The sequence below is a fragment of the Tachyglossus aculeatus genome, chromosome 5 (genome assembly GCF_015852505.1).
Source record: "Tachyglossus aculeatus isolate mTacAcu1 chromosome 5, mTacAcu1.pri, whole genome shotgun sequence".
Lineage (NCBI taxonomy): Eukaryota > Metazoa > Chordata > Mammalia > Monotremata > Tachyglossidae > Tachyglossus > Tachyglossus aculeatus.
Genome location: NC_052070.1, coordinates 101,052,144 through 101,078,481, shown reverse-complemented (window position 1 = coordinate 101,078,481; position 26,338 = coordinate 101,052,144). Strand labels below are relative to the sequence as shown.

The 26,338-nt window shown below is 52.1% G+C and overlaps 2 protein-coding genes across 7 annotated transcripts in view; one reads left to right on the top strand and one right to left on the bottom strand.

Annotated features, from left to right (window-relative positions):
* LOC119928650 (peroxisomal membrane protein 11A-like) lies at window positions 1-23,246 on the bottom strand. Of its 5 annotated transcripts, none has more exons than XM_038747103.1 (9): window positions 23,122-23,206; window positions 11,094-11,152; window positions 8,194-8,392; window positions 5,537-5,619; window positions 5,076-5,337; window positions 3,681-3,859; window positions 2,460-2,654; window positions 2,100-2,324; window positions 1-681 (listed from the first exon to the last, which is right to left on the bottom strand). In XM_038747103.1, exons 2-9 carry the CDS (start codon window positions 11,136-11,138, stop codon window positions 271-273), a joined length of 1,599 nt encoding a protein of 532 aa, XP_038603031.1. In that variant the 5' UTR covers window positions 11,139-11,152; window positions 23,122-23,206; the 3' UTR covers window positions 1-270. The 5 variants fall into 5 exon arrangements, with proteins under 5 accessions (XP_038603031.1, XP_038603032.1, XP_038603033.1 ...); XM_038747104.1 differs by lacking the exon at window positions 23,122-23,206 and adding an exon at window positions 19,918-19,995; XM_038747105.1 differs by lacking the exon at window positions 8,194-8,392 and having other exon boundaries at window positions 23,122-23,246.
* A 587-nt stretch (window positions 23,247-23,833) lies between these two features.
* The window catches only part of WDR93 (WD repeat domain 93), a 51,997-nt gene continuing 49,492 nt past the window's right edge, over window positions 23,834-26,338 (top strand). The window contains exons 1-2 of one of the 2 annotated variants that reach the window (XM_038747445.1): window positions 23,834-23,870; window positions 24,613-24,985. In XM_038747445.1, coding sequence (XP_038603373.1) covers window positions 24,722-24,985 — 264 coding nt within the window. In that variant the 5' untranslated portion in view covers window positions 23,834-23,870; window positions 24,613-24,721. The remainder of the gene's footprint in view (window positions 23,871-24,612; window positions 24,986-26,338) is intronic. The other variant, XM_038747444.1, reaches the window with a different exon arrangement.

The following is a 26,338-nucleotide window of genomic DNA, read 5'->3' as shown; positions in this document are numbered from 1 at the left end:
AATAAATACGATTGAATGAATGAATGAATGAGGGTTGGGAGCGGTACAGAAGGGTTGGGAGGAGTAATAGTGAGGTTACTGTACGTTATTTTATGCGCACTGAGGCAAAAACAGATGTTTCTGTCAGAGTAGGCCCCTATGGAGGGCTCGGAGCGGGGGTGTCTGGTTGAGCGATGGGTTGGTTGGGCCCAGAGCAGGCCCAGGGCTATTATCAGGCTCTCTCACAGACTGGCGGGTCCCCGGGAGCTTCGCCGTGGGCCTGGGACCGGCTCAGTTCTTCTTGTAGAGCGAGCTGTAATGGCTGCGGCTGTAGATTGGCTCCATGGTGCTGGGTCGGAAAAAGCCATCACTGACCCGGCGGGTGGGCTTCTCCCGGTAAGAGGAGAAGATGGACCTGCGGGTGGTGGGGGTCTCCGGCTCGAAGCCGGGGTTCCGGGACAGAGGGACCCGCGATTCTGCCGCTGCCGCCACCGCCAACCGGGGTTGGGTGAAGAGCTTGTCCTCTAGGCCCAGGAAGGAGAGGGCTGCCGAGCTGCGGGGGCTCCGCCAGTTTCCACGGGGCTGCCACTTGCTTGGGGACTCTGGCTGGGGGGCTGGCTGGCTCTCCTCTAGCCCTTCAGCGGCAGTGGGTGGGTCATCCATGAACTCACTCTCTGGCTCCATCAGGGATAATCTGGGGAGCTGAGGACCCGGAGGGTGAGGATGGTGAGTGGCTGAGGTCCACCTGCCAGCATGTTTCCCCCAGGGGAAGGACTCCACCCAGACCCCATCTTTGGGAATGACCCTGTCAGGGCCTTGCCCAGGGCGGTGGGGGGGCGGATAGAGGTGAGAAGAGAATCAAGGCCAGGTCCTCTCCACTTTTCACTGGCCAGCAATCCTTTCCCAAGCCAACAAACTTGGGTTCTATGCCAATGGGGACCAGAGCAGAGTGCCAAGAACAGTGCCCTGGGCCTCCCAGCATCTTTCTTAGCACCAGCTCAAAAAGGCCCAGGACCCTCAGCTTGGCTCATCCCCAGTGGGATACGGGGCTGGCCATACCCCTAGGCTGGGTTGGCTGAGTCCCGGGTGGGGGTAAACACTGGCCTAGTGAATCAACCTCCTCTATGGAGGGGAGGAATTCTGCACTGAGCTGTGTCAAGTGAAGACGGAGAGTACTTCTGTGCACTTTCTTTCCCCAAACTTGCCCCTGTGGCTAGGCACAGCCCCAGTCCTGGAAAGAACTGCCAGGGTGGCACTGCAGGGTGCCCTCTGGCATGGAATGGGGGATCCGACCCTACCAGCCAAGGAAAGAATAATGTGAGGTCAGAGTCCCCTGGCTGCTCTCTCCAGGCCCCTAAGCCAAAATAGCTTCTTGTCGAAAAAGCAGCTGGCAAGGTCTGGAGGGAGTGAGAAGGGTAAGGGCAGGGACTTGCAGAGGATCAGGGCTGGAGGAGAGCAGTGAACCAAATGGAGGAGCAGAGAACAAAGTTCTGGGACAAATAGGGCAGGATAGTCATGATGACGATAATAATAATGATAATAATAGTGCCTGGCAAGCACTTACTATGTGCCAACCACTGTACTGAGCACTGGGGTCGATGCAAGAAAACCAGATTGGACCCAGGAGTGACTGGAGGGGGTGGGAAGGTGGAGGAGCCAAGGGGCAGGAGAGGGCGTGTCCGCAAAAAACCAGGTCCCTAGCTCCTGCATCCCCTTCCCCAGTGCCCGATGTGAGAAATTGGGTCCCTGTGAGCAGGAAGAAACTGATCCCTTGAGCAGAGTCCCTTCCTTCCCTCCACCCACCACGTCCCCACTGACAGACATGATTGAGGACTCAGCTCCAGATTCACAATGCCTTTAGCTAGATTCCCAGCATCCCAGGGAGCCCCAGCCCCATCCCGGGCTCTACCAGGTTCTCGTCCCCCAAGCCTGCCTCTCCAAACCAGACCAGTATTCCCCAGCTTCAGTCTTGGCATCCCTGGGAGAAAGAGCCAAGTCGGGGCGTCCGCCATCCATCCCACGCTAGCCGGGGACCCTGCCGGCTGTCCAACAGCCTCTGGACCCCCTCCCCACCTCGCCCTCCCCTTCCCCATGGCCCCGTGGCCCCAGCAGAAACTCACCGGCACATAGTGCACCACGGTCCCCACCAGGGCATCCGAGAATGACTTGGCCCGCTCCTTGGCCCCAGAGACTGCCCGGCGAGGGGTCAGGCGCAGCAGCCCCCCTGCAATGTCCCAGGCGGTGTAGGGCACCCACGTGACGACGGACACTGTGGTCAAGTAGGCGGACTGTAGGCTGTGGGCCAGGCTGTCAAGGAGGCCCCTGGAGCCTGCAGTAGACGCCGGCTGGGGCGAAAACCCCACGGGGGCCGGTCTGTCACTCTGCCAGCCACTCCGGACCCCAGACCCTCCTGAATCATCCTGCCTCCCTCAAGGGCTGCAGGCAGAGCTGTGGGGACGACCTACCCCTCCACTCCTCACCTCATTTAGTTTGCTTTCTTCTTCCTTCTTCACTTCAGGCTCCTCTTCTTCTGCCTCCTCCTCCTCCTCGTTGTCCTCCTCCTCCTCCTCCTCTTCCCCCTCCTGGGCCCAGCTCTTCAGCCAGGCTTTGGAATGGCCTTGGCCCCCGGTCACCACGTGGAGAGCAGTTGATGCGCCCCACTGGGCCATGTTGCTCTGAGAGAGGCCAGGCCACAGCAGAATGGGTTGGTGGCCCTGGGCATCCCTACACCACACAGGTACCAACCCAGGGCAGACCCTGCCTGGGGACGTCCCAGGGCAACACTTCCCCAGGGCAGACCCTGCCCCAGGACAACTCTGCCCCAAGGTAGACCCTACCCCAGGATGGATCCTACCTCAAGATGGACCCTGGCCCAGGGCAGCTCACCCCAGGCCAGCCCTGCTCCAGAGCAAACCTGCCCAGGGTGACCCTGTCTCAGACCCTCAAAGCCCTCAGAGTCCCTGGGTTTCCAGGGCACCAGCTGGAAACCTGTCAGCAGGTCCCTGCACGGGTGAGCATGGGGCCTTCCAGTGGGCACCAGTGTAAAGCCAGGACTCTAGGGTGGGCAGAACTACAGAAGCAGGTATCCCATCCACTAAGGGAGAACAGGAAGAAAGCAACCAGGGAACCAGAGGCTCAGCATGAGATGGCAAATGATTGGGCACCACAGTCCAGCTGTTATGTGCCATAAAACTCCCCAAAGCTTCCCACAGCCTTGGGACCCATCAGGGCTTCACCAGGGAGGCTGTGGTACCCTGAGGAATCGAAAATGGCAGGTTCCAGTGGTCTCCACCACTCCTAAGGCCTGTGGATCACCAACAGGAACTTAAACACAAACTGCCTGCTACTAGGATATTCTGCCAACCTGGGTCTCAATGACCGGCAGCGTGGACAGGGGGTTCCCATGGTGATAAGGACCAGATCCTCAGTGGGCGGTACACAGGGCATGGGCAGGGCAAAAGTGTGGGGCCCACCAGCAGAGAGGAATAGCAAGGCTCCCCCTTTACTCCTCTCCCCATTCTCCCACCTCCTGCCCCTGCTGCTTGGACATCCAGCAGCAAAGACAGAAGCCAAGAGCGGGGCTTTGGCCACTCTTTCAGCCCTGGGTTGGGGTGCCCAGAAGTGGAGCCTGGGCATCTGGGGTGGTGCCTGCCTCTCCCACCAGGCCCCCTCCCCTTGAGGTTGAGCGAGCAGGCACTCACCAGCGGGGCCACCCCAGGGATCCACAGTGCCAATGCGTGCCCTTGCCGAAGGGTCCGGGCCGTCGTGCGGAAGGCGCGCTGGGAGACGGTGCCAGCCAGGGTCCCAATCCTGTGCACTAAGCCGGGTTTTGGTCTGGGGGCCTGAGGGCTGGGGGTACCAGGGTGCCCCAGCACTGTTGCTGGACATGGAGATGGACAGGAGAACAGAGAGAAAATCCACGGGGAAGAATGACATCACTCAATAGGTAATCAGTAGTGTATAGAGAGCACTTACTTTGTGCTGAGCACTTTACTAAGCACTTGGGAGAGTACAATAAAGTTAGTAGACTCAATCCCTGCCTTGAAGGAGCACACAGTCTAGCTGTGACACACTAAAATAAATCGCAGAAAAGACAAAGCAATGAAGCTTAAAGATATGGTAATGAGAGTAATAATTATGGTACTTGTTAAGCACTTACTATGTGCCAAGCACTGTTCTAAGCTCTGGGGTAGATATTGATTAATCAGGTTGGACAGAGTCCCTGTACCACATGGGGCTCACACTTTTAATCCCCATTTTACAGATGAGGTTGCTGAGTCCCAGAGAAGTTAAGTGACTTGTCAAGGTCGCACAGCAGACATGTGGCAGAACCGGGATTAGAACTCAGGTTCTTCTGACTCCCAGGCCCATGCTCTCTCCACTAAGCCATGCCGCTTCTCATGCTACATGATTGTTACTGGGGGCGGGCGCCCCGTGCTTAGGGTATGAGTATCCTAGCATACTCCCACATAGGTTGTTGCCAACTCGTGCTTCCCAAGCGCTTAGTACAGTGCTCTGCACACAGTAAGCACTCAATAAATACGATTGAATGAATGAATGAATAGGTGCTGTAGTGGTGCTGAAATGGCAGTAGGGATACGGTGATGAGAGATTTTACCAGGGAAGGCCTTGGAGGAGATGCCATTTTAGAAGAGCCTTGAAGATGAAGCTTATACTGGGAGTCCCATATAGGACAGTATGTCCAACCTGATTATTTTGTATCTAACCCCCAGCTCAGTATAGTGCTTGCCATATAGTAAGTGCTTAACAAGGACCATTCCAAAAAAAAAAAAAAAAAAGAGGTTGACAGTGTCAGAGAGGAGAGCGAGGCCCAACGAGTGAGTTGGCTTGAGAGGAGCCAAGCATGTAAGCTGAGGTGTAGAGGGAGAGAAGCAAAGCCAATTAGGAGGGAGAGAGCTAAGTGAGCACTTGGAAGCAGAGTAAATCTAGATGACATGCCTATGCAAACCCACTCTCAATCCCAGAGTAGCCCAGTGATTCCATGACCCGGGAAGCCCCAGTGCCAGAACCCACTTGCCCCCCACCCTGCGCCTGGCATTGGCCCTTCGGCTCCGGGATGGCAGGTGGGAAAGTACCTGGCTTGTCCTCGGGAGGCATGACCAGGTCCACCAGCTTCTCGATGTTGTCCAGGGCCAGGTCCACACCACAGGACGCCAGCCGGCCAACGCGGGTGTTGGAGGCGAACTCTGCCGTGTCCCGGGCCGCGCCCCAGGCGAGCTCGCACCCAGTGAGGGCGGCGCCCAGGACTTTGTCTGACGTGCTGGCCAGGGGCACACTGATGCTGTTCCTGGCACTGCGGAGGTGGGTGGAGATGGTGTCCTTCAGCTCTGAGGCCAGCTGGAAGCAGAGCAGGTGGGCAGGGAGGTAGGCGGCCAGAGAGAGAATCCCCTTTTAGGGTTCAGGACCTCTCTGCTGCTGAGTCCCAGTTTCACGGAGCAGGGAGAGGCCTTTGGGCACCCAACGGGTCCAAAGGGGCGAGGGAACGGAGGGGTCCGATTGGCCGAGGGGACAGGTGGGAGGAAGGGGAGGAGCTTACCTTGTCCGGAGGGTACTGGAGAGCTGGGATCTTTTCTTCCAGGTGGTCCAGTCCCCGGCACGCCAGCTCATTGGCTGCTGTGACTGAAGCACCAAGGTGGCATTGAGTGTCCAATATCCAGGTCCCAGGAGGTTCTTTTTTTAACTGTACTTGTTAAGTTCTTGCCTCATATCAAGTAGTGTTCTAAGAGCTGGGGTGGGTCAGTCAATTGCTGTTGAATCGTTTCCAATTCATAGTGACTCCCTGGACCCACTTTCTCTAGACCGTCCTACTTTTGCCTCATTCTGCCATGCATATCCATTGAGCTTTCATGGTAAAAATACAGAAGTAGTTTACCATTGTCTTCCTCTGCAGAGCTGGTGTAGATACAAGATAATCAAGACAGATCCAGTCCCAATACCACATAGAGAGAGAAGCAGGGTGGCTTAGTGGATTGAGCCCGAGCCTAAGAGTCAGAAGGACCTGGGTTCTAAGCCCGGCTCTGCCACTTGCCTGCTGGGTGTCCTTGGGCAAATCACTTGACTTCTCTGTGCCTCAGTTACCACCACTTGTAAAATGGGGATTAAAATTGTGAGTTCCATGTGGGACATGGACTGTGTCCAAATTGATTAGTTTGTATCTACCCCAGTGCTTAGAACAGTACCTGGCACATAGTAAGTATTTAACAAACTCCACAATTAAAAAAAAATGGAGCTAACAGTCTAAGGGGGAAAACAGATATTGCATCCCCACTTTGGAGGTGAGGAAATTTAGGTACAGAGAAGCGAAGTGACTTGCCCAAGGTCACAAACAGGCATGTGGTGGAGCTGGGATTAGAACCCAGGCCCTCAGGCTCCCAAAGCCTGTACTTTATCTGCTTCATTGCTTCAATCCACTCAGCCACCCCTGGGTCCTCTGGCTGGGAGGATCAATAGCTGGAAGCTGGGCATTGGGAGCCCAGAGTCAAAGAATATTCTGGGTCATGGGTGGCCTTAGAACTCCCCTGAGCCTCTGGGGTCTGTACTTGAGAAGCCCCCCCTGGCCCAGGGTGACCCAATCAAGAGACATCCTGCTCCTTCACTTGGTACTATCTGGTCTAGAGCCGTGGTGGGGATAAGAAAGAGTCACTGGGGTGTGGAGTGGCCGTTTTTTGGGTGTTTTTTTTAAATGGTACTTGTTAAATGCTTACTAGGTGCCAGACACTGTATTAAGTGCTGGGGTAGACACAAGGTTGGGCACAGTCCCTATCCCACGGGGGGCTCATAATCTTAATCCCCATTTTACAGATCAGTTAGTTGTATTTGCTGAGCACACACTGTGTGCAGACTGCTGTACTAAGCGCTTGGGAGAGTACAATATAACAATAAACAGACAAGTTCCCTGCCCACAATGAGTTTACAGTAGATGAGGAACTGAGGCACAGAGAAGGGAAGTGACCTGCCCAAATTCACACAGCAGACAAATAGTGGAGCCAGGAGTAGAACCCAGGTCCTCTGACTTCCAGACTTGTGCTCTTTCAATTAGGCCATACTGTTTCTCACTCTTCTGGGTGGGGCAGAGGGGCTGAGACGGGGGGAGGGATGGGAGCAGGGGAATTCCACTTAGTTCTTCCTCCCCTTGCCACTGAACTAAGCTTCTGGATCCAGTGCTTTCTGAGCCTGATCCTCTGGAGCACACTGTCCTGCTCCCAGCCAAGAGAGAAAGAGTTAGGAGCAGCCCCGGGCCTGGAGAAACCTGAGAGATGCCAACTTGGCTGCCCACCTCTCCTGTTTGGCCTAGGTTGTGTCCCCCGAGGGTGCTGAGAGAAGGGGCCACTGGCTCTTGAGGGACCCAGGCACTGGAGTTTTCTGGGTATTGCACCAACCAGCTCTGTCAGTCTTTGGAAGAGCTCCTTGGGGCCCAGGACACTCTCTCTAGGGTGGCCATCTACCAGGCTTTAGCTGGCCTGTCCCCTGGTATCTTGGTATTTGGAAAAGAGGCAGTCCTCTAGGGAGTGCTCTGTATTTTTAAGGGTCATCACCTGCCATTCCAAATTGCTCCCCATAGCCCTGACCCTCAAGCAACCTGGGGTGGGTATAAGGTAAACGTTGATGTAAATTTTCCTTGACCTCCACTCCAGAGGCCCCAGAACTGCAGCGAGGCCTAGTGGGCAGAACGCCAGCCTGCTCAGAAAATCCTGGGTTCTAATTGCAGCTCTGCCACTTGTCTGCTGTGTGACCTTGGGCAAGTCACTTCACTTTTGGGTGCCTCAGTTACTTCATCGGTAAAATGGGGATTAAGACTGTGGGCCCCATGTGGGGCATGGACTGTGTCCAACCTGATTAGTCTTTATCTACCCTAGCAATTAGCACAGTGCCTGGCACACAGTAAGCACTTAACAAATACCTTAAAAACAACAAACTGTCAGTTGGCAGGTGTTCCTGTGGAGTTGGGGGTCAGAGGATGGAAGCTGGCTTCTGACCTCTGCACCCAGTTTGCCTCAGTCTTGGGCTCTTGTTATTCTTGTGGGTGAGCCATGGCAGGGACTTCCCTGCCTGTGGCTCAACTACTCCTCCGGAGGACAGAGCCTCAGGATTCCCTTTGGTTCCACCCACCCAGGGCTAAAGCTCCATGGAGGTTGGGGGCACGAACGAGACAGACAGCCACGAGCCAACCCCCACATTGGTCCCCAGACTTACACTGAGGCTCCAGCTTGCGCACTACAGGCTCCATGCCCCATGCGGCCAGGTTGCTGGCACCCTGCATGCCTTTCTCATAGGCATTGCACACCGATGCCACCAGGGGGTGAGCCTCTTTGGTGCTGGTGTAGGTCTTCTGGAAACACTCGCAGGTACCACTCACCACGGGCAGCTGGAAGACCCTCTGGAGCACGTTGTTCTGCTCCCGGCCAAGAGAGAAAGAGTTAGGAGCAGCCCCGGGCCTGAAGAAATTTGAGAGATGCCAACTGGGCTGCCCACCTCTCCTGTTTGGCATAGGCTGAGGGTCCCGGGCGTGGTGAGAGGTCATTGGCTCTTGAGGGACCCAGGAACTGTAGTATTTGCACCTGGTAGGAATGTGTCTACCAATTCTGTTATAATGTACTCTCCCAAGGGCTTAGGACAGTACTCTGCACAGACTAAGGGGTCAATAAATACCATCGATGATGATGGCGATAAACTGTTGGTCCATCCCCACCTCCATTTTCCAGAGAGGTTGGGGTGGACCCTGGCTTCCCAAGGGAAGTTAAGATGGAGGTTGGTTATCCCACACCCCACAGACCTTCTCCCACTTTACCTTGAGGGCAAGGATCGTGTCTAACCTATTCATTATCCTCTCCCAAGAGCTTAGCACAGAACTCTGCACACAGTAAGCTCTCAGCAAATGCCATAGATTGACTGCCTGATCCCTGTCTCCTCCTCGACTCCTTCCCCGCTTCCCAAATGACAAGTCTAGGGAAGTTGGGGTCTCCTCCGACTTCTCCCTCCACCCAGAGAGGGGACACCTGGGTTCCCCAGTCTGTTGGAGGCCCTCAATCAGGGATTTCTGGAGCCTCATGGTTATTAAGCACTCCAGTGCCTAGGACAGTGCTTTGGGCCCTGGGGACACTCACTCCATAGCTTTGTGGGCTCCCAAAATGGAGTGCCTTGTTTCAGTGTCTTGAAAGATAATAAATTCAACTGCGTCTAACCAGAAAACACAGGCCAACCACCACCTCCTGGTTACACCATGTGAGCCCCACCTACTAGGGAGAGTGAGCAGTGGAACAATTCAGCTCTAGTGTTCATGTGTGTACACACATATGAACCCATATGTGCCAGGTAATTATAATAATGATAATGGTACTTGTTAAGTGCTATGTGCAAAGTACTGTTCTAAGCGCTGAAGTAAATACTAGTTAATTAGGTTGGACACGGTCCCTGTCCCACATGGGGCTCACACTCTTAATTCCCTATTTGACAGATCTAACTGGGTCCAGAGAAGTGACTTGACCAAGGTCACATAGCAGACACGTGGCGGATCCAGGTTTAGAACGCAGGTCCTTCTTACTCCCAGGCATCTGGACCCTGACCTGAGCTTTTCCCTAGATGGGAGCCCTCCCAGGGCTCAGAAACAGGGCTCAGGGGACCCAGATTCAGGATCCTAGACTTCAGAATGGCAGGGAATTGTCAGAGCACTCTGTGGATACAGTTGGGAGCAGAACATCATCATTGTGGGCTCCTTCCTTCCCCTCCTGGACCATCAACTCCAGGAGTTGACAGGTCATTGTCTCCTGGTATGGCTTTTTGGTTTGTCTTTTGTCCCTTGAGGATCATTCATTCTTTCATTTATTCAATCATATTTATTTAGCACTTTGTTCAAAGCACTGTACTAAGCCCTTGGGAGAGAGCACTATAACAATAAACAGACTTATTTCCTGTCCACAAGCAGTGTGCCTCAGTGGAAAGAGCACAGGCCTGGGAGCCAGAGGGCCTGGGTTCTAATATTGGCTCTACCACTTGTCTGCAGGGTGACCTGGGGCAAGTCACTTAACCTCTTTGTGCCTCAGTTTCCTCATCTATAAAATGGGGATTAAATCCTATTCCCTCCTACCTAAACAGGGACTGTGTTCAACTTTGTAACCTTATATCTACTCCAGCACTACAACAGCACTTGGTGCACAGTAAGCACTTAACAAATACCCTAATTAATTAATTAATTAATTAAAATAAGGTGAAAGTGTATTCTCAGCACTTGTCAGTCACTTTACTTCTCTGAGCCTTAGTCTCCTCATCTGTAAAATGGGGCATAAATACCTAGTCTCCCTCCCTCTGAGACTGGGAGCCTCACGAGGGACGGAGACAGGGTCAGACCTGATTATCTTGTATCTAACCCAATGCTTAACACAGTGCTTGACACACAGTCAATGTTTAACAAATACTACAATTTTTATGATTATTAGCACTGCTGTTCTAAAGCAATCCCATTGGGATTATACTAGAAAAGGGCTGTAGAAATGTAAACTATACTCTAGTGTGCTAGTGTGAGCATTGAGGGGGAATCACAATGTTAATAGTAATCATCCACTAGTTCCTATTGTTTTGATGATATTTGTTAAGCACTTACTACTACTACTACTGCTACTACAGCCTAGTATTTGTTAAGTGCTCACTATGTGCCAGACACTGTACTAAGTGCTGGGATAGATTCAAGCTAATCAGGTTGGACAAAGGCCATGTCCCACAGTCTTACAGATGAGGTAACTGAGGCACAGATAAATTAAGTGACTGCCCAGGACCACACCTTGGACGAGTGGCAGAGCCAGGATTAGAACCCAGGGTCTTCACACTTCTGGGCCCACGCTCTATCCTCTAGGCCACCTCTTCACCTTCCTCAAGGAGAACTCTCCCACCACTCTGCCATCCTCCCACCCTTGACCCTTTACCAAAATCATTCCTTAGTCCTTTCAGCATTGCCGAGAGGGAATATGTGAGGTAAGGAAAAGGTGAACAACTCAACCAAGGCTAGAGATCCATAGATTTTCCGGGGATTTCTCCCCTTAGTCTAAATCTCTCCTGCCACCTTTCCTCTCCCTGTTCTTGCAGACACGCATCATACTCACTGGACTGTTTCCATCTGTCGCGGGCAGATTCTTGTTGGCCGCCATCCCAGCACGTCAGCCTGCAACACAGAAGTCCCCGATCCCGTCAGATGAGCCTGGCTGAGGCTCAGTATCCCCCTTCCTTTCTTTGGGGTCCATGGTGAGGGCTCTTGCCTTGGTGCTGGCTGGATGGTGGCCCCAGGACCTCAGGACTTGGGACGGTAGCCAGCACCCTCCTTGTCTAGCCGCGCCTCACCCTGTGGGGAAGTCTGGGGCTTTCCCCCAACTCAATGTCTCCCGGGTGCCCAAAAGGAGTTGAAACGAAAGAAAGAGTGCGGGGAGATCCACTCGGGTGATGATCTCAGGGTCTGGCTCTAGAAGACTAAGGAATGAGGGAGCGAGGATGGGAAGGGGCACCACAGCGCTTAGTACAGTGTTCTGCACACAGTAGGCACTCAATAAATACGATTGAATGAATGAGTGTAATTCATTCAATCATATTTATTGAGCGCTTTCTATATGCAGAGCACTGTACTAAGGGCTTGGAAAGTACAATTCAGTAATAAAGAGAGACAATCTCTGCCCACAGCAGGCTCACAGTCTAGAAGGGGGAAGACAGACATCAAAACAAGTAAACAGGCATCAATATAAATAAATAGAATTATATATATGCAGCAAAACAAGTAAACAGGCATCCATATAAATAAATAGAATTATAGATATATACATATGTACATAAGTGTGGGGTGGGTAGTGGGGGGAAGAGCAAAGGGAGAGAGTTTAAGTGACACAGAAGGGAGGGGGAGCTGAGGAAAAGGGGGGCTTAGTCTGGGAAGGCCTCTTGGAGGTAAGCCTTCGTCCAGCCCTGGATCCCTCTTCCATTACGAGGGCAAAGTTCAAAGCCCCCCGCCCCAACCCCCTCTCCCTCGGCCAGCCAAAAAAAGAAACTGGTACAGGTCTAAATGGGACCTGGGCCATGCCCGAATCATTGGAAGATTCATCTTTTGTAATCTAGCACCCTTTAACTCACCCTCTCAAACACTCCCCTCTCTCTGCCCAGCCGAAGATCCCAGGAACAGCCTCCTCCCTCCCTGACACCCCTCAAACGCTTGGAAACGGCAAGAGAGGAGACCCAGGGGTTACCCCAGCTGCGGGTGGCCGAGACAGTTCTAAATACCAGCTGCCCAGTCCCCAGACGGCCAAGCTCCTACAGGCTTCCCAGGGCGGAGAGCTTCGCCTCAGGCCGTGAGCTCTCTAGGAGTTCTGGGCGAGGGCAACAGTGTCCAGTGTGATCCTGCTAGCTAGACTCCACCTTCCTGCCCAGGGAGGGGAGAAAGGATGGGAGAGGTTTGGCAGCTGGTTCCCATGGCAATCTGAGCAGGGTCCCTTTGGGGGCAGTCAGGCTTTGGCCTGGCTGATTGGATGGCACGGTTGGTGGTTCATTTTGCCTCCCAGGAATAAAGGGGTAAGGGGTCGGGGGAGATGATTCAGGGAATCACAGAATTCTGAAGTTGGAAGGGACCTCAGAATCCCCCTGGTCCTGAAATTCTTCTTTCCTTAAGAATATCTTACTTAAGGGTATCTTCTCCCACTCCTTTTTGTGTCACCCTTGCATTTGGATTTGTACCCTTTATTCACCCCTCCCTCAGCCTCAAGCACATAAAATAATAATAATAATAATAATGGCATTTGTTAAGCACTTACTATGTGCCAAGCACTATTCTAAGCACTGGGGTAGATACGAGGTAATCAGGTTGTCCCACGTGGGGTTTACAGTCTCAATCCCCATTTTACAGATGAGGTAACTGAGGCACAGAGAAATTAAGTGACTTGCCCAAAGTCACACAGCTGACAAGTGATGGAGCCGGGATTAGAACCCACAACCTCTGACTCCCGAGCCCTTGCTCTAAATACATATCTGTAATTTATTTATTTGTATTAATGTCCATCTCCCCCGTCTAGGCTGTAAGCTCATTGTGGGCAGGGAATGTGTCTACCAACTCTGTTCTATTATACTCCCCTAAGTGCTTAGTTCAGTGCTCTCTACACTTGATTGATTGATTGATTAAGGATCTCCAGAGTTGGAGTTTCCCACAGTGTCTCCACCAACCTGAAATACCTGGGCCTTCACTGGGGCAAGCAGCAGCAGAAGAGATGGTAAATTGGTAATGGGTAGGGAACATGTCTGTTAATTCTGTGGTATTGTATTAACCCAAGTGATTAGTCCAGTGCTCTCTCTACGCACAGTAAGTACTCAATAAAGCATTCAATAGAAGAAAGAGCATGGGCCTGTGAGTCAGAGGATGTGGGTTCAAATCCCGGCTCTGCCACGTGTCTATGTGACCTTGGGCAAGTCACTTAACTTCTCTGAGCCTGTTACCTCATCTGTAAAATGGGAATCAAGATTGTGAGACCCATGTGGGACAGGGACTGTGTCCAACCTGATTACCTTCTATCCACCCCAGTGCTTAGTACAGTGCCTGGCACATGTAAGCACTTAACAAATGCCATTATTATTATTATTATTATTATTATTATTAATAATAAATATCATTGATTTATTCATTCACTGATTCTATTCTAGGTTCTGAGCTCAGCTCCCTCCCACATCCTATAGCCTTCAGTCAAGTCACTTAGTGAGTGGCAGTTCACCAGTTCACATGTTTCTAGACTATGAGCCCCTGTTGGGTAGGGACCGTCTCTATATGTTGCCAACTTGTACTTCCCAAGCGCTTAGTACAGTGCTCTGCATACAGTAAGTGCTCAATAAATACGATTGAATGAATGAATGAATGAATGTTAGACTGTAAACTGATCCAGGACCGGGAAAGTGGCAAATGGCTCCAGGATGAGGAAAAGGTCCTTTCCTGCTATTGCATGTTCCTCAAGTGTCCCACACTCAGCAGGCATTCAGCTCAATGCTGAGCTGGTGCTGACAACAGGCCAAAGGCCTAGCCAAGAATATAGGACAGCAGCATGGTACTCAGTGGAGCCATTAACTGGATCTTCTTGTCCCCGCATGCCGGATAGATTGTCCCAACCAAGACTCTGCAGGAGGGTCCAGACTGTCAAGAGCCCCCTGAATAGAGCCCGTGGCCCAGGGTCCAGTGCTTAGAACAGTGCTCCAGTGCTTAGAACAGTGCTTGGCACATAGTAAGCATTTAACAAATACCATAATTACAAATTGTTATTATTACGGCCCGGCCTGAAGCTCCTCCTGGGGCAGGAGGATTGGCCAAAGCCCAGCTCCCTGCCCCAGGGAGGGTGGGAAGACAAGAACTTTTCAGCTTGTACATAAACACTCCTCCCCCAAAGTGTGAAGCAGAGGAATGAAATAAATGGACTTTCCTTGCTCCTGGGAGAAATGTGGCAATTTGTCTCGTGTTCCTGGAGGGGAGGGATGGGGAAGGGGTAGAATGTGTGGGCGGAGAGCATGGCTTTCGTTGCTACATCTCCAAGCCCTTCCACACAGACCAGGGCATAGGGCGAGCTGTTATGGTGGAGGGGGCAAAAAGAAAATTGTTCCTTGTAGATTTGTGTCTCTTACAGCATTTTACATGTCTTTCAGTATTGTCACAACCACCCAAATTCCATTAAGCAGCAGTATAGTATAGGGGGCAGGCCCAGATCTGAAGAGCAGGAATATTGTAATGTTGCCAGAGTGGAAGGATTAGTTGGGGGCTAGAGGGAGATCATTAAACTTCTCAGGTCCCAGAGATGAGTTTTTTTTTAATGGTATTTTTCTGGATGGTATTTATTAAGCACTTACTATGTGCCAGGCACTGTACTAAGCACTGGGGAGGACACAAGTTAATCACATTAGACACAGTCCCTGTCGTACGTAGAGCTCACAGTCTCAATCCCCATTTTTCAGATGAGGTAACTGAGGCACAGAGAAGTAAAGTAACTTCCCCAAGGTCACACAGCAGATATGGCAGAGGCAGGATTAGAACCCAGATCCTTCTGGCTTCCAGGCCCGTGCTCTATCCACTAGGCCATGTGGCTTCTAGGATTAACATGCCCCTGGGGTTTGTCACAGGCTGCGGTCTAGGTTCAAGATGAAACCCAGTGGGAAGCACCAAGGCAGAGGGGGGTAGAGAAAGCTGATGAGTAGGGTGCCCTTGCCCACCCAGTTTTGGATCCAAACACGCACAACAGCCACACATGTGGTTACACAAGTAGTGGCCCTGGCAAATTCCTGCCTACTCAGCTAGTGAAGGGATGGAAGTAGTTTCAGAAAATGTTCTTTCCTCACCCATCTCCTCCCACCTCTCTCCAAGTCCCCTCCCAGCCTGTCCCAGGTTCACGGGGTACAGGGTAGGCCTGGGTCTTTGGGGAAGGTGTTTCTTCAATTCCCATAAAACCTAAAAGCTCTACTGGGCTGGTCCCTCTTCTCCTAATGGCTCACAAGGTCCAATGTAGGTCAGAGATCAGAGGTGAAAGGCCCCAAAAAAGATCCCCCCTCTAGAGGAGAGACAGAAGGAGCTGAGTCACTCCTCCAGTCTGTAGGTTGAAGGGCAGACCAGTCGTTAGCTAGTTCTCTGCTGCATATAAACTGGGAATTTTTCCATTTCTAGAGCCTCCCAAGAATGGATTGCCCCATCGCTAGTTAATCTATGGGATGTATTTGTTCATCGAGAGCCTTCTCTTTTCTGAGCAAAGTGGGGAGAATTGGGGGGAATTCAGTCAGGAACAATTTTCACAAGGGTTGTCTTCTTCCACTATTCCTCAGCTCTCACTCTTGGGTCTTCACAAGCTCACCTAACCGTACCGCACTTTTGACACTTCTCCACATGCTGGTGCCCCAGCCTGGTGCTCCTTCCCCAAAGATCCACCAGACCCCAGCTCTCCCCATCTTTAAAGTCCTCCTAAAACCCTACCATCTCTAGGAAGCCTTTCCCAATTAATTCACCATCAATCAAACAGTGGTATGTTTTGAGTGCTTACAGTGTTCAGAGCACTGTACCTAGGGTTTGGTAATCAGTTGCACTTAGCCCCTTCATGTACTTAAATCCTCTCCTCAGCACTCGGGTACACGGGTAAGTATTTACCGATATTTATTTGTGCATTCATGTTATTTATTCAGCTACCTCATCCTCATGTGTGGGTACCACTTCCTGCTTTATCTGTGTTCTTCCTCTGGCTTTCACTGTATTGATCATGTTTTTCTCCTCCATTAAACTGCAAGCTGAAATGTTTGATTGGCTGAAATGAAAACTCTGAGAGATTGAGATAAATGGGGAGAATTCCTCTAACTGACTCAGACACACCGATTCAATTGGTCCAGCAATTTATTAGCCAGAAGTACTCCATATTGCAACCTAGAGCTAAAAATATATACATTTTTTTAAAAAAAATGCCATTGTTTTCATTTTGATTTTTCCATTTCCTTCAAAAGCCCCCCAGAAGCCAGAGTTTACTTCCTAAATCCATGTCTTGGCTCAGAACAGCAGGTGAGCAGTCATTGGCCAAGCAGCCCCAATGTCTCTTTTCTGCTTTTCACTCCCAGGCTCAGGCTAATTCAGAGGGGAGCCTCTCACCAGCCCCGGGATCCATCTTCCACCCCTCCCAGGATGCATCTTCCAGCTCACCTTCCCCTCTGATCTCCCCTTAATAGGGCAGGACTAGCCTTTTTGGAAGACAACTCAACACCGGACATAAATGGCTGTAGAAAAGAGAGAGGTAGTGTGATCCCTGACTCTGTGAGAACTTAGATGACCTAATCATTTCCACAGTAGGTGATTCTTTTTGCAGACCAAATATCAGACTTAACAAGGCACAGGAGGTGATTCTCTAAGGCTCAGTCACTAGCTTCAAAGACTTTCTGTCTGTGATCTATAAAAAGAAAAAGGAAGAGAAATTTCATCCTTGGAGGAAAGCCCTGATTCCCAGCTTGAATGTCTTAATAATAGTGGTATTTGTTAAGCATTTACTATATGCTGAGCACTGTTCTAGGTGTTGGGAAAGTTACAAGGCAATCAGGTCAGACATAGTCCCTGTCCCACAGAGGGCTCACAATCTAAATAGGAGAGGAGTCAGGTATTGAATTCCCATTTCACAGATGAGGTAACAGGCACAGAGAAATGAAGTGACTAGCCCAAGGTCACACAGCAGGTATTTGGCAGAGCAGGGATTAGAACCCAGGTCCTCTGACTCCCAGGTTCATATTCTTTCCACTAAGCCAAGCTGCTTCTTGGCAACAGAGGGGCAAAGAGTGTGGTCAGAAGCCGAGTCCACTGTCACGCTCTGTAGAACTACAATCTCCACCCAAGCTGTGAGTCAAAGACTATCTACTTGAAAAAGCAGGGATGTCTGATAACATAAGGGCAGGAGGGGAGGGAGTGGAAAGTACCGTGAGGGTTCTATTGCCACCCACAGTCACAGCAGGAGGGCAAAGCCCCCCCCCCACAAAGGAAAAACCAGAAGGGGGACTTTTAAAGATCTGCCCCACTCCCATCCCCCCAAAAATCTAGTTGTAACTCGCCCCAACCAGATAAACAGTCCCTAGGACCAGTGTAACTGCAAAACGTTCCCTTCCTCCATCCTTCCCCCATCTCTCATCCAGGTTAGAAACAGCGGTTTGGAGAAACAGAGCTCTGATGGGGATTAAGTCAAAACAGAAGAATTAGGATCTGCAGAAGACGACATGCTCCTCCAGAGGGGAGATCCAGGAAGTTCTCTCAGGGTCTGGGCCGACCCTTGAACGTTCAAAATCCATCTCAGCCTCTTCCTCACCCTTGGGAGCTGGTCCTGCAGGCACGCTGGTGGGAACAGGACATCCCATCCCTCTTAGGATACCAGCCCCCAATCCCGACACCAGCTCACTTGGACTTCAGCCTCAGCTGGGGATTTGCCACCGTAAGGATGCCCACCAAGGAGGAGACAAGACCCCCCAGGCCAATAACCCCAGGATTGGACTTGTAGATATTCAGTTGGTCCAGGGGGTTCAGGATGTCACAGAGATTCTTCATGGTGTCAAGCAGTAAGGCGGGGTGCCTTTTCAGAGCCCGGAACAGGAGGAGGAGCAAAGACTGGAGCCATTCGGTCTCCTCGTCCGCCACGCTCGGCTCCATGTGGCTCTGTGGCCCAGATTCCTCCCTCCTGGCCTTGTCCTGAGAAATCTCCTCCATCTGCAGGGAGATCTCATAGGCATCCCTGATCAGGTTCAGCAGGAGAGAATAGTAGTAGTAGCGGGCGGCCCACCCCCGCCACTTCTCCTTGTCGACACTGGGGACGAGTCCGACGCTTCTGGCCCAGAGGACCATATCGCAGACCAAGTAGGCAACACGGTTCAGGTTGGCGGCGGTCAGACAGACCCGGGGCACTGGGTCGGCCACTTGGACGCTCTGCTGGGTGGCTTGGATGGCATGGATCACATTGCCCAGTCGAAACCCTGCGGGAGGGACCCACCAGAGTGAATGCGGCTCCTCACCGATCCTGTAATGGGCGTGCTGGGCCACCAAATCCGGGGAGAACACCCCTCCCTACCCCCACCCCCAGCCACCACAAGGTCAACTCGGACTTTAATCAGGGGAACGATGGATACGGGAGGAGGGTCAGGGGGAGGGGAAAATTTGGAGGGTGGGAAGAGAGAGACTAGTTTTATGTTCTGGCTCTCCACATACCAGATTCCAACCCAAGATCTTGCTGAAATGGGGAATTTCTGCCTTGGAAGATACGTCCAGGCCTTCCACACACCGAATTCCAACCCGAGACTGCTCCAATAAGATCTCGGGCTGGGGAAGGGGTCGGAGAAATGGGCAGGATGGAAACGACCATGTTTCCAAGGCTACCTACTTAGATTATATTCTGGAAGGTGGGGGGGCCCACCCCAATTTCAAGCATCCCCTTTTCCTGCAAGCTGGGGATGTGCTTTCTAATGCTAACTGTGCTCCCCTGTGATCAGACACGTCTCTGTTGCAGTGTTTCAACCGAGATCCTCACACGACAAGCTGAGCCAAACCGAGACTGTCCCATCATTGCTTATAATTCAACTGAATTCAACAGGATTAAACATTTTCTGGATTGAGCACCAAGCCAGCCATGCAAGTAGTTTAAAAAGGCCTCCCCACTAGCATTCACCAGCAACAGAAGATGATGATGGGAAGAAATGGGGGTCGGAGACAACAGGGGAAGCCTTGTTGGGGCCAACAAATGACCCCTAATAATAACAATCATAATCATAACTATGGTATTTAACTATTTTTTTTATTTGTTAAGCACTTGCTATGTACCAGGCACTGGACCTTAGTAGGCACTGGGATAATATAAGATAATCAGGGCGGACAAATTCTCTGTCCCACATGGGGCTCATAATCTTAATTCCCACCTGCAGCTACAACTCCCCCTCCTATTTTCATCACTGCCACTGCCCACCCGGGCAGCGGGGGTGACCGTGGTGTTGGGCACGCCCGCCCTGCCAAGAGTAACAAATGGCAACAGACCAGTGGGCCCTGCCCTTGGACCCCAGGACCCAGCTTGCAACAACTGCCATTCTTGCCAAGCCCTCAGCACGGACCCACAAACAAGAGAGGAGTTGGGTCTTGCCTGATACTGAAGCCCATCCAAGCTCGTAAGGAACGATACCCTGTTTTGGCACAACTGCAATGCACAGCACAGTATCATAAAGTAGGCGTGCTGTTGTGGTGAACATTGGGGTACTCATGAAACCTCTCGCTTGTTTCCGTTTCCTCTTCTGCAAAATGAGGACAAAAATATGAACAAGAATCGCTAATGAAGGACTGTTCGGTTAAAGATTGGGAATCTCTTGGAAAATGCCTGGGTCCCTGTATAGGAGAAGGGTTCTGAGTAGGAGGCACTGTCCCTCAGGAAGAGGGGTACTTACATTTACGGCCAGTGCTCACACTAGATTCCAGTTTCTTGAGTTTCTTGACCACCTCCTCCTTGCCATCCTTAGGCTCTAATACATATCTAAGCAACATGCATGTGTACTGAGTAGCTCTGGAATGGAAAAATGAGGAAAATGATTCATGAGTCAAACAAAAACTCCATTCACAGGTGACGGGAAGGGGGAACGTCGAGAGGAGAGAGGTGGTGTCCAGCTGGAAGCAAAAAGCCCAGAGAAGCTTTCCGTACAGGAGGAGCAGAACTGGGTAATACATAAGAGGCAGCTCCCACTCTGAAAACTCCATGCATCCAACACAACACGGGATGGAAAAGCAGCACAAAGGTGATGGCCAAAGATTCAGAAACAACGGCGCCAAAACCAATAATCTGTTGGTACAGACAGCTGGCCACAGAAGAGGGCGTGGCCAGGGAAAAACCACACAGAAAATGAACTGAAGTTCAAATGGTGTTTCAGTTCTAAGCCCCTCATCCTCGTGGGGAAAACTGCTTCTGCTCCAGTTATTTATTGCCACACATTTATCTCGGAAGCTGGAAAGGTCATAAAAGGTCAGGCCCTTCTGAATGCACGCTCACAGCAATCTAAAAGGCTCCATTATACCCCAGCAATCTAAAAGGCTCCATTTACACCCCACAGATGAAGATAAAGTCGGGCAGAAAGGGGTAGGAATTAAGTCTCAGGCACAGAGTAATGGCACCCACCTGAAAAGAAAAAGTGGAAAAGTAGACAGTGGAAGTCAGAATAGGAGAATTTAGGCAAGCAAAATTGGAATTACTGAAACTGGATTTTGATCAAGAGCCCTGGGGCTGAGCAGGCTTTTAGGAGAAGGACCATGGTCTAATCAACAATGACAATAAGTCAAGGCTTCAGCTTAACTTTTCAAAGGAAGGGTTTGAAAGGGTTTAACGAAGGTACCTTAATAAAGGCATCCTTTATTTAACCTGCCTCCCCGCTGCCTGCCCATTCTTTGAGGTTGGATGTTCTTGGAGATTTGCATAAATTTTCAGCTTTAAGAAAAAGTATATGGACTCACACTCAAGTGCTATGTACGGAAGGTAATATCCACGGAGTCTCTCGTGCCCCCCACCCCTTTAACTTTTGGCCACATGTCCTGCCCAGGCCCTGTCCAATATCTTCAAACTCTACTATGTCCCCTATCTCTAATCTATTTTATTGCCTGTTTCCCCCTGTAGAAAGTAAGGTCTTGGTGATCAGGGAATGCATCCACTAATTCCTTCCCAAGTGCTTAGTACAGTGCTCTGCACACAGTAAGTGCTCCAGAAGTACCACTGATTAAAACGCTTCTCCAAGAGACTGCGCGATGAGGTGTTGGGGGGAGGGTTGCTGGCTTAACCTTCTTCCACAGGCTGTAGGCTCACTGTGGGCAGAGAATATGTCTACCAATTCTGTTATATTGTACTCTCCCAAGCGCTTAGTATGTTGCCTTGTACACAGTAAGTGCTCAATAAATACAGTTGATTGAGGGGGCCTGTTTCCCACCAGATCAGAAAATGGATGAAAAAGGCCATGGGAGATGGGGCCAATGGGAAAGGAAAGTAGTTGAGCTCTGCTCCCAGGATGTGCACAGAGTCCCAGCTCTTGGGCCCTGGGTGGGCAGTGGGTGCCCCTGGTCAGGGGCAGAGGCCGGGGCATGGAGGTCAGTAGGGAGGAGTGGATGCCCCTGGTCTGGGGCAGAAGCTGGGGCACAGGGTGGTCACCTGACCAGGCAGTGGGGGGTGGGGCTTGTGGGGGTGGTAGCTGGGGCAAGCATTGTGGGAGCGGGAGTGTGTGTGGTCACTTGGGAGGGTGTGGAGATCTTTGGGGGTGGTCACCCGGTCAAGCAGTGGGGGGCCGGGTCGGGCCGGGTCATGGGGATGGCTGTTGGGGTGATCACTCTGGGCCAGTGGAGGGGGGTCTCTGGGAGGTGTCACCCTGGGGGACAGTGGGAGGGAGCTTGTGTGGATGATAGCCTGGATGGGCAGTGGGGAACAGTTGGAAGTTCTGTAGGGGTGGTAGCCTGGGTGGGCAGTGGGAGGGGGTTTGTGTGAGTGGTCGCCCATATGGGCACTGGGGGACAGTTGGGGGATCTGTAGGGGTGGTCACCCGAGTGGACGGTGGGGGTCAATAGGGGTGGTCTGTGGGGTGGTCACCTGGGTCGACAGTGGGGGCCAGTAAGGGGCTGGTCTACAGGGTGGTCACGGAGTTGGCAGTGGGGGAACCGTGGCACAGTAGAAAGAGCACTGGCTTTGGAGTCATGGGTTCAAATCCCGGCTCTGCCAATTGTCAGCTGTGCGACTCTGGGCAAGTCACTTAACTTCTCTGTGCCTCAGTTACCTCATCTGTAAAATGGGGACTGAGACTGAGCCCCCCGTGGGACAACCTGATCACCTTGTAACCTCCCCAACGCTTAGAACAGGGCTTTGCACATAGTAAGCGCCTAATAAATGCCATTATTATTATTGTCATTATTATTGTTATTATGGTGGTCTGTGGGGTGATCACCGGGTGGATAGTGGGGGCCAGGAGGGGGGATCTGCAGGGTGGCTGCCCGTATGGGCAGTGGGGACAGTATGGAGGTCTGTGGGGTGATCGCCCGGGTGGGCAATGGGGGTCAGTAGGGAGGGGATCAGTGGGGTGGGTAGTGGAGGCCAGGAGGGTGGTCTGTGGGATGATCACCCGAGTGGGCAACGGGGATCAGAAGGGGGGCCAGTAGGGTGGTCTGTGGGACGATCACCCGGGTGGGCAATAGGAGTCAGAAGGGGGTGGTCTGCGGGGTGGGTAACGGGGAGGCAGTAGGGTGGTCTGCGGGGTGGTGTCCCGGAGGAGCAGTGGGGGCCGGAGGGGGGCGGTCCTGTGGGATGATCACCCGGGTGGGCAATGGGGGGTCGGAAAGGGGCATCTGCGGGGTGGGCAGGGGGGGCCGGTAGGGTGGTCTGTGGGATGATCACTCGGGTGGGCAATGGGGGTCGGGGTGGGGTCTGCGGGGTGGGTAGTGGAGGGGGCAGTAGGAGGTCTGCGGGGTGGTGTCCCGGAGGGGCAGTGGGGGTCAGTCAGTAGGAGGGGCCTGTGGGGTGGGTAGTGGGGGTGAGCAGGGTGGTGTGCGGGGTGCTGTCCCGGGTGGGCAGTGGGGGCCCCCCAGGCTGGTGGCCGGAGTGATCTTTGGGACCGGCCCCCGGCGCTCACCTGAAGAGCCGGTCCCTGCCCTGGGTCTGGTTCGTCAAGCGGGTGAAGAAGTCCATGGCAGCGGGGGGCCGGGGGGCCGGCCGGGTCATCGGTCGTTAGTCGGGCGGCCGCCCTCCCGGCTCCGCGGTTCCGGGCTCCGGCCCTGCGCGCCGGCGACGAGCAGGGCGAAGGCGGGACTTCCGGGCCCTCCCGCTCGTGGCCGTTACCGAGGCGACGGGGCCACAACTCTGGCGGCAGGTGAGTCCAGCCTGGGGCCCGGCGCCCGGCCTCCGGCCTCCATCCATCCTCGCTTCCCACCGCCCTGCCCTGCCCTGCCCTGCCCTGCCCTTAGAACCGCAGATCCGGGGGAGAACCCCAAACCTGGGCCCCCTTCCCAAAGGGCCTGGGCGAAACCCAGACCCAGGCCCACCGCCTGAAGGTTCTGGGAGAAACCCAGATCCAGACCCTCCCCTCCAGAAGGGCCTGGGAGAATAACGGACCCAAGCCCAACTCCTGAAGAGCCCCGAAAGTGGGGCTCTGCTGCCGGGCCCCAGGCACAGCCGGGCGGTGGGTGTCGTGGGGGAAGACCCTCCTCCCTGAGGGACCCGGGGAGGGTGTTTGTGAGCGCAAGGGACCAAGCGGAACAAGATAAGAAGAATGGAGCTTGGGAGGCTTCGAGTTTTTAACGAGGCAGGGGGTGACACGAGTTGGAACTTCTCTGCCTTGTTCAGGGACTCAGTTCTTAACCAAATTTGCTTGGAAGCCTCCAGGTGAGAGACCTGCAGTAAACAAGACTGGAATCCATCTCCATTGAAGCCCATTACCCCTGGGTTGTTGAATCCCAGACAGCTGCTTCACGGGGCTAAAGATTCAGAGATATGGACTTTCCTGCCTGGGGTCTGGGGCCTTCATACTAGAACTACTCAGGGCCACAGTACACTGAAACGAATTATGGACCCTGCTTTCAGCTTCCGTAGTTTTCCACATATGACTGCGCAGAGCAACAAAGAGCTGATGCCCAAGAAGGAGGCTGAGAAATCTACGTAAATCAATCCTCCACTTCTGGGCTTCAAGACTTATGAGGGGCCTGGAAGCCTTTTGAGAAGCTGGTTGAGGGCAGGGAATGTGTCTGTTTATTGTTGTGCTCTCCCAAGCGCTTAGTACAGTACTCTGCACACAGTAAGCACTCAATAAATACGATTTAATGAATGTATTAATGAATGTATTGAGGGAAAAGAGTTGCAAAGACTTAAGAGATTGGAAAATAAATCCCCTGAGAAAATATCAGGGATCTGGGTAGGACATATGGTTTCTTAGAAAAAATTACCCAGATGACAGATTTCCATGGTTTACATTGGCTTAAGGGGAGGAATTAGGCACAGGAAATGTACTTCTTAAATTCAAACCTATTGTTTGGGTTCTGTCCTTATGAATTTATCCTCTCTCTCTCTCTCTCTCTCTTGCCAACCCCCTCCCCCCCCCCCCACGACCCCCACAACCCCCCACACCTAGTGTCCAGGATCACTTTATGTAGTCAATCTCTCTAGGACTTCATGAAAGATATCACTGGCCTCCTTAGTGGTTGCTTCAACCCTGAGCAGCCCGTGTTGAAAGCAGCAGAATGCCAGTCTATATCCGCAAGGGCCCTCTTGAGATCCCTCCCCCTTCTGAGAGGGACTGGATTAAGGATGATGAGGAAGATTACATCTTGGAGGACCCAGACCAAATCCTGGATTCTCTGCCCCAGCCCTTCCGGATGATCAATAAACTGCTGAACCGTCTATTTGACCGGACTTGGGACATCATCGAGGAGAGGGAAGTGGTCAGAGAGGCTGAGCAATCCAAGGTTAAGCCCACCCTCTACCAGCCGACCTCAGAGATCAAGGTATGCCCCCATGGATTTAGGAGAGCACAGGCCCATAATATTGCAGCCTTTCCGAGGTATGCGATTAGAAGGGGCCTAATTTGAGTCCTGGCTAATGATGAGTGGCCTTTAATTTTACTCTGCAAGCTCTGAAACAGTCCTGGGAAATTACTAATTGTGTTCTTGTTAGCCAAGAAAACATCTCTTTCACTGCATGTATTAAGAGGCACATTTGCCTGGAGTTTAGATATCAGGACATCAGATTTAATGGGGTATTTTTTTTGAATGATATTTTTTAAGTCTAACTATGTGTCAGGCACGGTACTAAGTGCTGGGGTAAATATAAGATTGGACTCAGTCCATGCCCCACAAGGGGCTAACAGTCTTAATCTCCATTTTACAGATTCATTCATTCATTCATTCATTCATTCATATTTATTGAGCGCTTACTGTGTGCAGAGCACTGTACTAAACGCTTGGGAAGTACAAGTTGGCAACATAGAGATATGGTCCCTACCCAACAGCGGGCTCACAGTCTAGAAGGGGGAGACAGACAACAAAACAAAACGTGGACAGGTGTCAAAATTGTCAGAACAAATAGAATTAAAGCTATATGCTCATCATTAACAAAATAAATAGAATAGTAAATATGTACAAGTAAAATAAATAGAGTAATAAATCTGTACAAATATATATATACAAGTGCAGTGGGGAGGGGAAGGAGGTTGGGCGGTGGGGATGGGGAGGAGGAGAGGAAAAAGGGGGCTCAGTCTGGGAAGGCCTCCTGGAGGAGGTGAGCTCTCAGTAGGGCTTTGAAGGGAGGAAGAGAGCTAGCTTGGTGGGTGTATGGAGGGAAGGCATTCCAGGCCAGGGGGAAGGACGTGGGCTGGGGGGTCGACAGCGGGACAGGCGAGAATGAGGTCCTGTGAGGAGATTAGTGGCAGAGGAGCGGAGGGTGCGGCCTGGGCTATAGAAGGAGAGAAGGGAGGTGAGGTAGGAGGGGGCGAGGTGATGGAGAGCCTTGAAGCCGAGAGTGAGGAGTTTTTGCTTCATTTGTAGGTTGACAGGCAGCCACTGGAGATTTTTGAGGAGGGGAGTAACATACCCAGATCCTTTCTGCACAAAGATGATCCGGACAGCAGAGTGAAGTACTGACTGAAGTGGGGAGAGACAGGAGGATGGGAGATCAGAGAGGAGGCTGATGCAGTAATCCAGTCGGGATAGGATGAGAGATTGAACCTGCAAGGTAGCGGTTTGGATGGAGAGGAAAGGGTGGATCTTGGCGATGTTGTGGAGGTGAGACTGGCAGCTTTTGGTAACGGATTGGGTGTTTGGGGTGAACGAGAGAGCGGAGTCAAGGATTACACCTAGGTT